The 16,978-nt window shown below is 49.4% G+C and overlaps 1 protein-coding gene across 2 annotated transcripts in view; it reads left to right on the forward strand.

Moving 5' to 3' along the window:
• DRC7 (dynein regulatory complex subunit 7) overlaps positions 1 to 14,733 on the forward strand; it is a 26,249-nt gene extending 11,516 nt beyond the window's left edge. Inside the window, exons 8-18 of one of the 2 annotated variants that reach the window (XM_012647860.1) lie at positions 5,080 to 5,208; positions 7,549 to 7,621; positions 8,409 to 8,537; positions 8,698 to 8,826; positions 10,374 to 10,594; positions 11,335 to 11,550; positions 12,093 to 12,203; positions 12,287 to 12,397; positions 13,314 to 13,508; positions 14,213 to 14,352; positions 14,445 to 14,733. In XM_012647860.1, the coding sequence (XP_012503314.1) occupies positions 5,080 to 5,208; positions 7,549 to 7,621; positions 8,409 to 8,537; positions 8,698 to 8,826; positions 10,374 to 10,594; positions 11,335 to 11,550; positions 12,093 to 12,203; positions 12,287 to 12,397; positions 13,314 to 13,508; positions 14,213 to 14,352; positions 14,445 to 14,538 (1,548 nt within the window). In that variant the 3' untranslated portion in view covers positions 14,539 to 14,733. The remainder of the gene's footprint in view (positions 1 to 5,079; positions 5,209 to 7,548; positions 7,622 to 8,408; positions 8,538 to 8,697; positions 8,827 to 10,373; positions 10,595 to 11,334; positions 11,551 to 12,092; positions 12,204 to 12,286; positions 12,398 to 13,313; positions 13,509 to 14,212; positions 14,353 to 14,444) is intronic. The other variant, XM_012647861.1, reaches the window with a different exon arrangement.
• Positions 14,734 to 16,978: the final 2,245 nt, after the last annotated feature.

A 16,978-nucleotide genomic window follows, 5' to 3' on the forward strand; every position in this document is an offset into this window, starting at 1 on the left:
CACCCGGCCTCCTTCAATTTTTTGTATAGATGATTATGTTATCTGGGAGTTAAAAACAATTCTACTTCTTCTCCAATCTGGAGGCCTGTTTTCCCCTGGCCTATTACACTGGTTAGAACTTGTAGCACAATGTTAAATTAAGTGATAAAAGAGGACATCCTTGTACTATTCCTGGTCTAAAGGAGAGCTTTTAGTCTCATACCATTGAATATGTTAGCCACAGACTTTTTTGTTGCTACCCTTTACCAAACAGAGGAAGCTTTCTTCTATTCTAAGTTTGCTGAGAATTTTTTCAGAAATAGATATTGGATTTTTGTTAATTGAGTCTATTGAGATTATTATATTGTAAGTTACATGACCTGGATATTTTTTTTTTTTTTTGAGACAGAGTCTCACTCTGTCATTCCTGCTAGAGTGCAGTGGCATCATCATAGCTCACTGCAACCTCTAAATCCTGAGCTCAAGTGATCCTCCTGCCTCAGCCTCCTGAGTAGCTGGGATTATAGGCGCACACCACCATGCCAGGCTGATTTTTCTATTTTTTTGTAGAGACAGGGTCTCACTGTGTTGCTCAGGCTGGTTTCAACTCCTTAGTTCAAGCAATCCTCCCACCTCAGCCCCCCAGAGTGCTAGGATTACAGGTGTGAGTTACCACGCCTGGCCTTTGATTGATTTTTGAATATTAGACCAACCATGCATTCCTGGGATAAACCTCACATCATTGTGATGGTTTAATTTTTTTTTTTTTTTTGTCTTGCTGTGTTGCCCAGGCTGGACACAAATTCCTGCCTCAAGCGATCCTCCCAACTCGGCCTCCCAAAGTGCTGGGATTACAGGTGTGAGCCACCATGTCTTGCCTATGATGGTTTAATCTTTTACAGATTGCTGGTTTTGATTTGATAAAAATTTTGTTTAGAATTTTTGCATCTTTGTTCAAGAAGGATATTGGTCTGTAGTTTTCTTATAATATCTTTGTTTTGGTATCACGGTAATGCTGGCCTCAAGGAATGGGTTGAGAAGTATTACTTTTTCTTCCATTTTCTAGATGAGTTATTGTAGAATTGGTATTATTTCTTTTTAAATGTTGCTTAAATCCGTAAGTGAAGCCATCTTGGAGTGGAATTTTCTTTGTGGACAGGTGTTAAACTCCAAATTCAATTTCTTTAATAGAAATCGGCTATTCAGGTTATTTCTTTTGAGTGAGCTTTGGTGTTTGTGACTTTCAAAAAATTTGTTCATTTCATTTAAGGTTTCAAATTTATTGCCATGAAAATGTTCAAAACAGCTCATTTTCCTTCTAGTTTAGGATCCATAGTGATGTTACCTTGTTCATTCTTGATATTGGTAATTGTGCATTCTCTCTTTTTCTCCTGATCAGTCCATTTAGAGGTTTATCAATTTTATTGGTCTTGTCAATAAATCAGCTTTTGGTGTTATTGATTTTCTCTATTGTTTTTGTTTTCTATTTCATTGATTTCTACTCTGATCTTTATTATTTTCTATCTTATGCTTGTTTTGAGTTTCATTTACTCTTAATTTTCTAGTTTCTTAACATGGAAGGTGGGGTAATTCATCTGACAGTGTTTTTATCTAACAAAAGCCCTTATTCCCTCCTAACGTGCTGCTTTAGTGGCATCTCATACATTTTACTACATTGTTTTTTCATTTTCTTTTAATTCAAAATGCTTTATAATTTTCCTTTTAATTTCTCCTTTGACCCATGGGTCACTTAAACACGTGTTGTTTAGTTTACAGATATTTAGAAATTTTTGAGAGATATTTCTATTGTTGATTTCTAATTCAATTCTTCAGTGGTTAGAGAATATAAGTTTGTATAATTTCTATTACTTTACACTTGTTATAGTTAGTTTTAGGGTCCAGAATATGGTCTATCTTGGTAAATTTTCTGTGTACACTTGACTAGAATGTATGTCCTGCTGTGGGGTGGAATGTTCTATAAATGTCAATCCTTGTGAGTCGATTGATAGTGTTGATCAAGTCTTTGCTGATTTTCAGTTTACTTTTCTTTCAATTATTGACAACTTTATTAAATCTTGGACTATAATTTCAGATTTCTCTGTGTCTTCTTTCAGTTCTATCAGTGTATTGAAACTCTGTTGTTAGGTAAATAAATATTTAAGATTGTTATGTTCTCTTGATAAATTGATCCCTTTATCATTATGAAATGATCATCTTTATGCCTATTGTTTGTTCTGATACCTGTTTTGTTTGATATTAATATAGCCACTCTACTTTTCTTTTGATTTGTGTTAGCATGAGTTATACTTCTCCTTTATTTTTCTTTTACTCTATTTGTGCCTTTTAAATTTAAATGCATTTCTTGTAAGCAGTATATAATTGGGTCTTGCTTTTTATCCAATCTGACATTCTCTGCCTCATATTTGGGGTGTTTAGACCACTTACATTTAGTGTGATTATTGATAAGGTTAAGTTTATGTCTATCATCTGGTTATTTCCTTCCTCAGTTTTAGAAATTTTACCATCATAAGCAATGCTTTTACGCCATATTTCTTTTTTTTCTTTTTAGGACTTCTGTGTGAGACCTTTTCACAATATTTGCTATGTTTCTTATGTCCTTTTCTTCTCTCTCTTCCTGGATATCTTCTCCTGAACCATCTTCCAGGCCACTAACTCTTTCTCCAGATGTATCTAATTTGCTGTTTAATCCATCCATCGAGATCTTTCTTTCTTTCCTTTTTTTGGCAATTAAATTCTGGAATTTCCATTTGGTTCTTTTTTTACATAGCTTTCAGTTCTATGCCAAAATCGTAACCTGATTTTCATTTCCTTGAGTATTAATCATAGCTGTTTCACTCTTCATTTTTGATAACTCCATTACCTTGATCCTCTGTGGATCTATTTTCTTTTTATTATCTGTTGTCTCTAGTTTTATAGCCATATGGTCTCGTCTCCTCATGTTCCTGATTTGTGTGTGTGTGTGTGCATGCTAAACACTGAATATAAAAAATTTTAGAAATAACTGGATACCTAGATGGTGTTACTTCCTCCAGATATGATTTGGGTCTGGTTCTGGCAGGAAGCTAGGGGTTCTAGCAATTCTGGATCACTTTCAACAAAGCAGAGATGATTCTAAGCTGGGCGTCAGTCCCTGCAAGGTCTGGGCTTTTGTGGCTCACTCTTCCTCCTTCGGTGTTATTCTTCAGAGTCCCAACACGAAGTCTGGGGGATTTACCACCTTATTTCCCTTTGGAAGACTCTGAATTCCAATTTTTGCTACCCTACTGCTGTGAATCTTTCAAAAGCGCTTCTCAGCCTCTCAGCTGCCTTGTTTGGAACACCAGCCCTGGAAGAAAAGCAGTCCCAAGTGCCGGGCCTGCCTCTCGGGGTTTCCTTCTTCTCATGGATCTTGGCTTCATAATTCTTTGCTGCCTTATAAGCTCCTTAGCTTTCAACAGATCATTTAAAAAATATTTTTCTGAGCTCTAGCTGTTGTCAGTAGCAAGGCTGGCCCAAATCACCTGGTTCACCTTGACCAGAAAAGAAAGTCTCTGTTTCTTGTGTTTTCTGTTTTCCACTCAGCGTCATGTTCGTAAGTTCTGATCTATTGCTCATAACTGCCTGTGACACTCCAGGGTCCGCCACACCTTGCATATCTGGTTCCCAGTGACGGACGTGCCCTCTGCGTATCCACCCAGGATTGAAATTGCTGGGTCCTGGTGTTCTTATTTTAAAGAATACATAATTTAACTAAGAACTATAAAGTGACTCCCCGAATGGCCGCACTGGTCTATATTCCCACCGACAGTGGTCGTAGATCCTACAGTCCCTCGTCCTTCAACATTTGGCAACACCCGTGTTTCTATTCCTGCCAGAAATGGGGATAAAGGGATGCTTGGATTCCTTTGCATTTCTCTGTCGACCAAAAGTTTGAGTATCTCTTATGTGCTTTTGAATCTTTAGGGTTTCCTCTTCTGTAAACTGTTTCCATTTATTCTTGGCCCATTTTTTTTGCTGTTTTTCTTTCCTACTGATTTGCAGGAGTTCCTTGTATATTCTAGATATAAATCATATACTACTTTTACACGTTACAAATACCATTCCGCCATTTATCTGTTAACTTTGTCCCTGGTTTTATTTATTGAACGTGTCTTTAATTCTGATATAATCAAATGCATTGAACTTTTATACTTTGTATTTTTGCAATTTCGTCTAATAGCATTCACGTGGTTTGTGTGTTTTTGGTTAGTTCCTGGATAGTTTATAGATATTGTTGCTGTTGTGATTGGTATTGGATTATTCTTCATTATATTTTCTAATTGGTTGTTGCTGATATAGATACATATTATTGATTTTTTATTGATCTTGTATGGAGCAAACATTCTTAAATCAATAGCTTGTCCATTGATGCTGATGGATTTTGTAAGTGGATGATCGTATCATCTGCAAACAATGACTGTTTTCTCTTTTGCCTTCTGAGACTCTGATTCCTTCAGGAGAGGACAGAGCCCCTCTGAACATGGCATCCCACAAGAAAAGGGGGACAGGGTGGTCGGAGGTGGGGCACAGACCTGGTGTTTTCACTTTAACAGACTCACTGACTCCCAGGAGTGTGGGAAATAACTCAGCATGTGCTTAGAATATTCCCTGGCTGTTAAACAAGGTCAGCTATTGTTTACTCTTATGTTACAGATGAGGAAACTGAGGCCCCAGAGAAGTGAAATAATGTCAGTCTCTCTCTCTCTCACACGGGGCAGAGCTGAGCCTGCCCTCCCCCAGAGCCCAGGCTCGTAACCACCATGGTGGTCAGTGAGCCACTTTTACTGAGGAAACCTAGGCCTCAGCTGGGCCCGGTGAAAAGAAGGCAAAGGACCCCACCACAGGGGGAAATTCCCAGCTTCCCCTCCTCCCTGGCAGGGGTGAAAGCACAAGAGGGTCATGCCATGACCCTCTCTGCCCTGTTGAGATGAGGAGGGGGGGCATGGACTCTCAGACATTCCGCCCCTCTGAGACCCAGGCCCAGGTCCCTTCTCTACCCACCGAGCAGGTGGGGATGTGGTGGTCGTGGGTGCGCCCGGCTGATTACCCCTCCCCCACCAGGACTTGGTCTTTGACCTGGGCGACCCCGTGAGGTGGGAGTTCATGCTCTTGGGGACTGATAAGCCTAAACTGTCCTTGACCGAGGAAGATGACAACGGGATGAACGATGAGGATGACGTGGAAAATCTGGTGAGTCACAGTGGCGCGTGGGGCCAGGGAGTGTGTGGGGAAGGCCTTGTACCCTGTGTGGCCTCAGGCAGCCTGACAAATGTCCCCACCAGCATGTATGTCAGAGGGGTGGAGATATCCAGGTAAAACAATTATAGATTCCTCAAAGCAGAAGGGCCTGGACAAGGCCCCCATTTTACAGATGGGCAAACTGAGGCCTAGACAGGTCCAGTGACCTGCCCAGGACCTCACAGTGGGTTAGGGGGAGGGTGCGACTTGAATTCAGGTCTCCTGTTCAGCAGTTGCCCTGCTCCTTTAGAAAGTATGCCCCTTGGAGTGGGGTCAGGAGACCCTCTCTGCCAGCCCCTGGGAGCCCCGAGTGGCCGTTCTTCAGCTCCACCCTGAGTAGCCACCGTGAACTCCGTGTGCTGCCAAGCCTTGCTTGTCTGTCCTGCCAGATCCTCTAAAGGTCACTGGCCTGGGGTCATTTCCCCAAGTCATCAGCCTCCCTTCCAGGCGAGTCTGCGTGAGGCCCTGTGCGTGGGGCGGCCCAGGGGCCGTGGCTACTGACAGTGTGACCTTGGGCAACTTGCTCATCTTTGGGGGCTTCAGTTTCCTGGCCTACATGTAAAGTGGGGGGCACGAGGCGGGGTCACAGTTGTATTCATAGTAATCCCAACGGGCATATTAGCGCCCTAACAAAGGACCACAGACGAGGGGCTTAAACAAGAGACATTTATTTTCTAACAGTCCTGGAGGCTAGAAGTCCAAGATCAAGGTGTCGGCAGGGTTGGTTTCTTCCAAGGCCTCTCTCCTCGGCTTGCAGACGGCCGTCTCCTCCCCGTCCTCACATGGTCCTCCCTGCATATGAGTCTGTGTCCTAATTTCCTCTTCTTATAAGGACACCAGTCACACTGAATTAGGGCCCACCCATATGGCCCCATTTTAACTTAATCACCTCTTTAAAGCGGTGTCTCCCTGTCTCCAGATAAAGTCATATCTGGAAGTACTAGAGGTTAGGACTTCAACATAGGATTTCGGGGGACACAACCCAGCCCATAGCAGTAGGTAGCGCACACGTGGCCCTTAATAACCACTGGGCTCTGCTGGACACACTTAACCTGAATCGACTCGTTGGCATCTCCACAACCCCCCGGGGAGGTGGGCACTCATCGTATCAGCCATGATGGTCAACATCCCGTTTTACAGGTGGGAAGACTTACACACAGTGGGGTTGAGTAACTCACCCAAAGTGACATAGCCAGTAAGTGACAGAGCTGGGATTTGAACCTAAACAGTCTGGCTTCAGAGTCTGGGTGCTCAGCGGCGACTCTGTTCTATATCAGCAAAATGAGACCACCCATGTGATGTGCTTGGCCCAGCCCCGCAGATGTGCCCGGAAAGGGTGTTGCGGGTTCTCAGCGCCCTCATCTCTGGAGCCCGGGGGCCTCCCCTGTGCGGTAAATCTAGGCATAGGCGCCCCCTGCTGGCCTCGAGGCAGGGACCGGCCAGCACCCAGGGAGCCCAGCCCTGGGGACAGCAACCTTATCACCTCAGCCAGTTCATTGTCAAACAGTTCCAGTCACAGACTCCTGTTCCATCCCTGGACCGGGAACCCCTCTTACAGCAAAGATGGACAGATGGTGACCCTAAGACTCAGAGCTCAGTGGTGGGTCCCCAGCCTCTGGCCGCAGCCCACCCGCCTGGCCATCTTAGAGATTTTTGACAATGCTCACCCATTTGTGTCCCCTGCAAGAAGTCACGATTAGATGAGCAGTTGTCAGAGGTCTGAGCAATGTTTGTGGGAGAAAAGTTTTAAGTTGAGAAAGTCTCATCCAGGTTTCTGTGATCACCGTTTGTTTAGGTCGGGCCTTATTCTACAGGTGGGAAGCTAAGGCTCAGAGACAAAAAATAATAACTACGTCAGCCAGGCAGTGTCCCAAGCCCTTTCTATATAGTATGTCATTTACTCCTCCCAAGAGGTCTAGTCTACGGTTAAGGAAACTGAGGCTCAGAGGGGTTAAAGGACTTTCCCAGGACCCCGTAGCTGGTGTTGGGCAGAGGGTGGGGCTTGGGCACACCTGACTCTGGCATGGGGCCTGTGGCCGGCTCAGGGACAGCAGGGTATGCAGGACAGCGGGTGTCTCCATCCTGAGCCGGGAGGATGCAGAGAAGGGCTCTCTGCCCAGAGCTGACTCCTCTTCCCCATCATGGGCCACACTCATGACCTCCGGCTTCTCTGGAAAAGCTGATGGACCACCTTGGCTCGGCTCTGGGGGGTGAGACAGAAGCTTTGACCGTAACTTCCGCTGCAAAGCCCTGACCCACAACCCCCCACCCCACCTCCTCCGCTCCCAACAGGGCAAGGAGGATGAGGACAAGAGCTTCGACGTGCCACACTCGTGGGTGGAGCAGATCGAGATCTCCCCAGAAGGTATTTGCTATTTGTGTGTTCACTGTCCTCTCCAGAACCAGTTCCTGGGCCTCCGAGGAGCTCTGCAGTGACAGCTAGTGGCACGGGGGACATGGCAGAGGCTGCCCTGGCCTTCATTTCCATCCTTCTGGCTTTCACTGTCTGAGACGCAGCCCTTTCTCCTGTCGCATACCCCAGCTGGTGCAGGGGGTGTCAGCACTGGGGAGGGGCAGGTGGAGAAGGCAGGAGGCGGGGACCTTCATGCCCCATGTCAACATCTGCTGGCTGCTGGGGTGCCCATCTGGGAGCACCCAGACCCATAGGGAGGGCACAGGCCATTTCACCAGGGGGGGACATGCTAGAGAGGGTGTCATGCAAACCCAGAGGGGGAGCATGCAGCCCAGCTCCAGGGCTAGGCACTGGGAGGTGGCTGGGCAGAAAGGGGTTCCAGAAGGAGGGGTCACTGGAACTAAGTTTCAAAGGATCAGAAGGTGTCAGCCCAGCAAGGGCAGCAGGGGGTAGTGTTTCTGCCGAGGGACCTGCACAGGCAAAGGCAGGTGACAGCGTGGCGCGGCTGGGGTGCAGATCCTCTGGCTGGGCTCGATCCTGTTCTTGGGCAGCCCGTGCTTCGGTGTTGCCCGAGAACCGCCCCAGCGCTGGAGCCTCCCCAGTGACTGTCCTCTGCCTCCCTGGCGTGGAGGAGGAGTTTAGCAGACGGGGAAGTGGGCGGTGGACAGATGAATGGCCGGGCGGGGTCGGCCCTCCCTTCTCCCAGTCTGGGAGGCCCCAGCCCCCTCTGTGTCCACAGCGTTCGAGACCCGCTGCCCGAATGGGAAGAAGGTGATACAGTACAAGAGGGCGAAGCTGGAGAAGTGGGCCCCGTACCTCAACAGCAACGGCCTGGTGTGCCGCCTCACCACCTACGAGGACCTGGAGTGTAAGGGAGACGGCGCCGGCTATGGGTCCAGGCCGGGCTGGGGCCGGGGGTGGTGTCTCCTCTCCTCGCGTGCCTGGGGCGTTGCTGCCTCTGCGTGCCTGGCACGGAGGTTGCAGGCCGGGCGCTGGCCTGGCTGCGCCAAGCATCCTTCGGCCCACAGGGACCGAGACCTTGGAGGTGAAGGAGTGGTACCAGAACCGGGAAGACAGGCTGGAGCTGAAACACATAAACAAGACCACAGGCCTGAACATCGACTACTTCAAGCCAGGCCACCCCCAAGCTCTGCGTGGTGCGTGGACCTGTTGCTGGGCCGGCCAGGAGCCTGAGCGGGGGCCTCACACGCTCTTCAGAGCAGCCTCCAGGGCAGGTGGTGTGTGGCGGGAGGAGGCAGCAGGGGGGTTCTTGGTGGCAAGCAACAGCAGCTGCCTCTGCCTCCCTAAGCAAACCAGCACGTGGGAGGTTAGACTTTCTGAGAAGCTCAGAAAGTCCAAGGAAATGTGACAAACATTCCTCCAGGACAGCCAGAGCTGGGGCCACATGCTCATTCTGTGGTTAGGATCAGCTAGGAATCCCATCAAGAGGGTACCCAGTGGGGGCCACATTTAGAAGATACTGAGCAATAGAGCCAACAGACATGCCCACAACGGCAGAGGGCAGAGAGTCAGACATGGCCTTGAGCCCAGGAGGTTGGGGATGGAGGGAAGGACGTGTCTTGGGAGAGAATCAACAACCCTAACCAAGAATTCACAAAAGGGGCCAGGCGAGGTAGCTCATGCTTGCAATCCCAGCTTTGGGAGGCCAAGGTGGGAGGATCGCTTGCTTGAGGCCAGGAGTTCAAGACCAGCCTGGGCAACATAGCAAGACCCGCATCTCTACAAAAAATTTAAAAAATTAGCCAGAGGTGGTGGCGCATGCCTGTAGTCCCAGTTACTAGGGAAGCTGAGGTGAGAGACTCTCTTGTTTTGTTTTTTTTTTTTGAGACAGAGTCTCACTGTGTTGCCTGGGCTAGAGTGCCGTGGCGTCAGCCTAGCTCACAGCAACCTCAAACTCCTGGGCTCAAGCGATCCTCCTGCCTCAGCCTCCCGAGTAGCTGGGACTACAGGCATACGCCACCATGCCCGGCTAATTTTTTCTATATATTTGTTGTCCAATTAATTTCTTTCTATTTTTAGTAGAGACAGGGTCTCGCTCTTGCTCAGGCTGGTCTCGAACTCCTGAGCTCAAACAATCCGCCCACCTCGGAGTGCTAGGATTACAGGCGTGAGCCACCGCGCCTGGCCTGTGAGAGTCTCTCTTGAGCCCTGCAGTTTAAGGCTACATTTGAAAAGATGATCAACCTCATTTTGTAGTTGAAATTAAAAAATGAAACTAAACCTCTAAGGGACCATCTTATAACCCTCGTGTTGTAAAGATGGAAATAAAAAAAGATCCTACTAGGTGTGAGCAAGTGTGGGAAGCAGTAATCACTCCCTGTCACTGTTGGTAGCAAATTGGCACAACTTTTCTGGAGGGCAGTTGGGCAAAACATATCAATGATAGCCTTAAAATGTGTATACTTTTCGAAGCAGTTCTGCTGAGAATTTTTTCTTAGCAAATAATGGGCAAAAACAAAAAATGCACAATGCAGATGTTCATCATGGTGTTGTTTATAATAACAAAAAGTTGGATACAACCTAAACACCCAGCAATAGGGGACTGGTCACACAACGAATGTTCATTGGTATGTGGACCTGCCTTCTCCCTGGGCCTGGGGTTGGGTTGTCAAATGAGCAGCCACAGCTCTGAGCAGCCCCCAGCCATCTCCCCCTGCCTCCCACCTCCTTCCTCCCACCCCAGTGCACTCATACAAGTCCATGCAACCTGAGATGGACCGCGTCATGGAGTTTTACGAAACGACCCGTGTGGATGGCCTGATGAAGCGGGAGGAGACAGCCACGACAATGACAGAGCACTATCAAGGACGCCCAGACTTCCTCTCCTACCGCCACATCACCTTCGGGCCCCGAGTCAAGAAGCTTGCTCTGAAGAGCGCAGAGTCAAATCCCCGGCCCATCGTGGTAAGAGCTCGCTGTGCCTGGGGACAGGTTGCCCGTCTTTTCTGGCAGCTGATGTCACCTCTGGACAGGGATACCCCTGGCTCTGGGGTGGCATCAAGGCATCCAGGGCAGGAACTGTGAGCCAAGCATTTCACCAAATGCACGGTCCTGGGCTGCCTGGGCCAGACTGCCCTTAACCACCGGGCCGAGGAGGTATTATCTCCTTATTGTTATAAAAAGTACACACTTGTGACTAAACGTTTGGAAAATGTGGAAAAATATAAAGAGAAAAGCAGAAATATCTCAGAATGGCAACTCTTAGATATTACCAGGGATTAATAGTTTGGGAGGGAGAGTTGGGAGGGAGGCGAGAATCCCTGTATCACCCATTTAACATTAAATCGTGCTTTTTTCCCCCTCCACGTCATTACAAATTATTTGGCAGTTGAGCTTAATGGCCGCATGGCAAAGAAGCTCTTCCTAAGAGATATCTAGTGATGGGGTTGGCTGCCTGGGTAGGTGGTGAGCTTCCCATCTCTTGGGGTAGGCAAGCAGAGTCTTGTTGAGGGTACTAGAGAAGTCCAGCACAATAAAAGCCTGGAGTGGCCTGGCCCTGAGAACCCATGGGGTTCCGTAGTCTGGCTAAGAGAGGCTGCCACATGAATCTCCAACTGAGCCCAGACTCTAGCATCCTGCCCACTGGGCAGGCGCAGAAAGCTCCTCCCACTGCCTCTCATCCTACGTATGTTCCGGCCTCACAGAAAATCACAGAGCGGTTTCTCCGCAACTCCGCGAAGCCCGCGGACGAGGATGTAGCCGAGCGCGTGTTTCTGATCGGGGAGGAGCGCATCCAGCTGCGCTACCACTGCCGCGATGACCACATCACGGCCTCCAAGCGCGAGTACCTGCGGCGCACCGAGGTGGATAGCAAAGGCAACAAGATCATCATGACGCCGGACATGTGCATCAGCTTCGAGGTGGGCGGGGGCGGGGTGAGGAGAAGGAACTGGGGCCCTCTGACCCGCTCCAGCAACTTGGGAGGACTGGGACGGACACTGTTGAATCCCAGCCGGGACTTCATCTCTGCCCCTTGGGAGAATCTAAAGCTCCCGTCTGGGGACCCATCTCTTTGTACCTCTTCTGAAAATCTTTCCTTTTCCACCAAGAGAACCCAGCAGGCCGTGACTACTGCTCACGGTTCCCATTCCCCACCCCAACCCCGGGTCAGAGCAGACCCCCCATCCTAGGGAACGGTGCTGTAGGAGGAGAAGGTTCTCACCACCCCTGAGGGGCTGGCCTTCCTGGTCACATCCTCACTGTCCTGGCACATCCCTTAGCCTCTCTGAGTCTTCGGTTCCTCTTCTATTATTAACTGTACTTTTATAGGTGAGGAAGTTGAGGCCCAGAGAGGTTAAGCAACTTGCTTAAGGTCACACAGCAGGAGTAGATTTGAGCCCGGGTGGTCCCACGACCCTGACCATCGCAGCCTCTGTGTGTCACTGTGGTGGTTGTTGCCCAGGTGGAGCCCATGGAGCACACCAAGAAGCTGCTCTACCAGTACCAGGACATGATGCACCTGAAGAATGAGGAGAAGGTGTCCAGACATCTGGCCTGGGAGTCGGAGCTGGAGGTAGGGTCCTATGGGAGAGTGGGCGGGTGGTGGGGGCGGGGTGGGGTTGCCTTCATCCTGCCCCTCATCACTTCCCAATTCAGGTGCTGGAGATCCTGAAGCTGCGAGAGGAAGAGGAGGAGGCGCACACGCTGACCGTCTCCATCTACGACACCAGGCGCAACGAGAAGAGCAAGGAGTACCGGGAGACCATGGTGAGCTGGCTCCCTTGCCCGGACCTCCCGGCCGCCGGGGTGGTGAGGCCATCAGGGATTCTGCGGAGAAGCCCCCTGTAGGGGGCGAAGCTGATGATACTGTGTGGTCCTCCTTGCTGCCGAGCTGCCCATGTCTGTGGTTCACCCCGAAGAGTACTTGGGATCCAGGCCAGGCCTCCCCCAACCCCCAGGGGCTGTGGCCAAGCCAAGACCTGGGGTGTATGGGAAAAGAATTAAAACTGTGTGCCTACCTCTACCCAGGGCTCCCACTGAGGTTGTGGCCCGGGCCAGTAGCCCCAGCAAGCCAACCCTGACCAGAGCCTGAGCCCTCTGACCCCTGCAGCCCAAGGCTTTCAGGTTACACCCTCGGGCTGCAGAGCCCAGCTTGGTTTCAAGGCCAGCTTCTGAATCCCCCTCACCAAGCTAGTAGAGATGTCTAAAAATAGTTTGGGGTTGGTCAGGCAGGACAGGGCATCGGGTGACTGTTCTCAGATCCCCCCGGGAGGGTGTTGGCCTCCACATCTCTGGCCCCTGTCTGCTGATGTAGGACACCAGGCCCCAAGGTGAGAGAGAACTTTTTAACTAACATCATTAATAACCACTACCATTTATTAGATAAGCACCTACTATGGACTGTCAGGCAGGCTGTGTGCTTCACAGACGTGATCTCGTCTGAGAAGGAAAATGAGGCTCAAGTAGACAGATGTGAATTCGTGTAAGAAACGAGAGTTGGCTGTCACCGATAAACATGGGTACAAGAGATCAGCACGCAGGCCCCGCCGAGGCCCGTCTCAGGCGCCACGCGCCGGGACTTGCCTTTGAGGCCCGGTTTGGTGCTGGCACCGTGCTGCCACAGAGCCAGTCGGGAGGTCTCTGCAGCGCCAGCCGATCCAGCTGACTGCCCCCACCTCCGCAGGAGCGCGTGATGCACGAGGAGCAATTGCAGCAGGTGGAGGCCCAGCTGGACTACCTGGCCCCATTCCTGGCCCAGCTGCCGCCAGGAGAGAAGCTGACTCACTGGCAGGCGGTGTGCCTCAAGGACGAGTGCCTCAGTGACTTCAAGCAGCGGCTCATCGACAAGGCCAACCTCATCCAGGCCCGCTTCGAGAAGGTGCGGCCAGGGCCCTGGCAGGGGCGGGGACCTCAGCAGCCCCCTCCAGAAAGTGGGCCCAGGGCTGCCTGTGCACCACCTCTCAGACTTGCGAGGGACTGGTCAGGGCACGAGTATGTCCGTGCTTGGGGCTTCCCGATGACTGAGTTGTTCTTCCTCACTCTTGCTTATTGGATGGATGGGTGGGCAGATGGAGGGATAGGTGGTAGGGTAGGCAGAGGGACAGATGGGTAGAAGGATGGGCGGGTTGGTGAGTGGGTGGGTAGATGGACGGACGGACGTATGGTGCATTGTAACAACTCTTGGTCCCGGACCCATTTCTGTTGGTCAGGCACACATGTAGTTCCCATGCATTATCTGGTTTAATCTTCACAAAGAGCTCTACAAGACGTAGGGGCAGTACAATGACCCTCATTTTGCAGACAAGAAATTGGAGGTTCTAAAAATGTCAGTAACTCCCCAGAGCTACATGGCTGTCTTTCTTGACCCCTGTTCTGACCTCATGGACATTATATTCTTCTAAACACACCACAGTGGCTCCTGCCCAAGACATTTGGTGGCCCCTGACTCTGCTCCTCTGGCGTGCGTGGGTGGGGGTAGGGAGGGCCAACCATCATGGGGCCGTTTGGTGGCCAGTGGAACTGCAGCCTGGGTGAGGGTCGGTCCTTGCCAACCCTCCTGCTCTGTCCTCCCTGTGCCCACAGGAGACCCAGGAGCTGCAGAAGAAGCAGCAGTGGTACCAGGAGAACCAGGTGACCCTGACGCCCGAGGACGAAGACCTGTACCTGAGCTACTGCTCTCAGGCCGTGTTCCGCATCCGCATCCTGGAGCAGCGGCTCAATCGGTATGGGGCCGGGGCTGGGGAGGGCCCACTGGAGGCCGGACCGCTGGCTGTGTAACGCCCTCACCCCCTCTCGTTCCTCCCTCTGACTTCAGACACAAGGAGCTGGCCCCGCTGAAGTACTTGGCCTTGGAGAAAAAGCTCTACAAGGACCCACGCCTGGTGGAGCTCCTGAAAGTCTTTGCTTGACACTCCTCCTGGGGCCTCGGCAGAGCCACCAGGGAAAGCAAATCTCCCTCCCACAGTCGGGCCCCTGTGCTCCCCCCACCCAGCTAATGCCATCTACTCAGACGCCTGGCCTCACTGCCACCCACCTCCCCTGCAGCCCTCCCTGTTCCTGCTTCTCCTGACTTTCCTGTAAATAAACACACTCAGAATTTGCCATTTTCGCCTGTGATTCACAATCTCCAGCACCAGCCTTTTTCTCCTTCCTTTCTTTATCTCCTGCCTGGGACCACCCCTTTCCTCCCCACCTTGGCCACCTTCTTAATTTGCTTCCTGTCCTCTGTCCACTGGAAGGTGGAGTCTTCATAGCACCTCTGCATATGGTCCGACAGCCACCTGCAAACAAGATCTCAGCGTGGCTAGGGTGGCTCAGCTCACACAGTGGGAGGGGCAAGGCCACGGTGCATGACCCAGAGCTTGAGGGCTTGACATTAGAGTGCAAGGGGCTGAATCCCAGCTCCTCTTCTTACCAGATACCACTTACCCATCTGTGAAATGGGGATGGCATTGTCGTATTAAATAAGACTTATAAAGCAGAGAGGCTGGGAGTGGTATGTAGAAAGCACTCACTAAATGTTAGCTTAAAAAATAGCCAATAGACCCATAAAATTGTCAAATTCGTTCATCAGGGAAATGAAATGCCACCACACACCCCCCAGTATGGATAAAATAAATGTTAGTGATGAGAAGCAACTGGAATTCTCGAGTATCTTTCCTGGTGAAAGTGTAAAAACGTATAACCATTTTGGAAAACTGTTTGGCAGCATCTACTAACGCTAAACTATGGCCTACCAATTCCACTCCTAGGTTCTACTCCATACATCCATCCATCCAAGAAGAATGAACAGCTCAACAGAAATGGAGATACATAGACAGCTATCCCCCAAAAGGCATGCACTAGAATGTTCATAGCAGCACAACTGATAACGCCAAACTGGAAACCACCCAAGTGCCCATCGAGAGTGGAATGGATGCATAAATTGTGGTCCTGAGATATTTTTGGTTGTCGTAACTGGTGAGGGAGAATGCTCCTGGCATCTAGTGTATATAGAGGCCAGGGATGCTGCTAAACATCCCATCATGCACAAGACAGCCCCCACAACGAAGAATTATCTAGCCCAAAATGTCAATAATATTGAGGTTGTTACAGAAAAATGAAAATGAATGAACTTCAACTACATGGAATGACATGGTTTAATTTCTTAAGTATAATCAAGTATAATCAGTTGTCAAAAGATTCCAGATACCAAAAGGTACATAGTGTAAGATTCCATTTACATAAAGAACAGAAACAGGAAAATTAATCAATGGTATTAGAAGTCAGGATGGTGGTCACTCATGGAGTGTGAGGGTTAGTGAATGGCAGTGAGTACTGGGGGCTTCTGGTTGCTGGTGACGTTCTGCTTTTTGACCCAGGTATGTTCAGTTTGTAAAAATTCATCAACCTGTACACGTACAGTATGTGTCCTTTGGAGTGTTTTTAAATGCTTGTCATGAATCTAATCAAGCCTTTAGACCTAACTTCCATTTAACATGAAACTCAGGGGAAGAGGAACAAGGTAAATGACGCTAGAAGAAAACGAATTCATGAGGGACATCTATAAGGTAAACGGTCTGATCTCTCCAAAAGATCAATGTTATAAAAATAAATAAACGTTGGGGGACAGAAACAGAATGACGTTAAAAGAGCCAAGTGTGCTGAATCTTGATTTGTTCCTACTTAGAAAAAAAAAAGTTATTAAAGATATTGTTGGGATGATTGGGCACATGCGAATACGGACTGGGTGTTAGAGAGTTATTAAGTTTTCTTAGGGGTGGTGACACAATGATTATGCAGAATAAGGGCCTTATTTTTAAGAGCTATCTGCTTAGTATTTAGTGTCAGGTGAAACGTTATGATATCTACAATTTTCAAATGGTTCTGAAAAAAAAAAACACAAAGCAAATGTGGTAAACTTGTTAGCAAGTATCAAAATCTAGGCTGTATCATTATACTATCAAGTTTTTCATAATACAAGGAAATGCAGGCTGGAGAATTTAGATCCAGTGTTACTCTGTTACTCTAATCTTCTTTTAAGAATGTTCCAATGCCTGGGACTACTTCCCAAAAGTATCACGGCACGGGTGGACCCTCTGCCTCTTACCGAAGGCAGAAGGGGGGGGTACATACAGTGGGGAATCCCCAGGCTTTGGCTTTAGGGACAAGTGTTCGAATCCTGGGGCCATTACTCCTTGGCTGTGTGGTCTTCTAACAGCACCTAAACCCGGGCCTCAGTTTCCTCATCTATAAACGGGAGCAAGAATTCCTACCCCTTAGGGTCGTGGTGAGTGCTGTGTCAGCCCAAGCAGCCCCGACCTGCACTGAGACACTGGAGGATAAACGGGAAAGTTCAAGGGTCTTTAG

Source organism: Propithecus coquereli, unplaced genomic scaffold (assembly GCF_000956105.1).
Source record: "Propithecus coquereli isolate 6110/MARCELLA unplaced genomic scaffold, Pcoq_1.0 Scaffold272, whole genome shotgun sequence".
Lineage (NCBI taxonomy): Eukaryota > Metazoa > Chordata > Mammalia > Primates > Indriidae > Propithecus > Propithecus coquereli.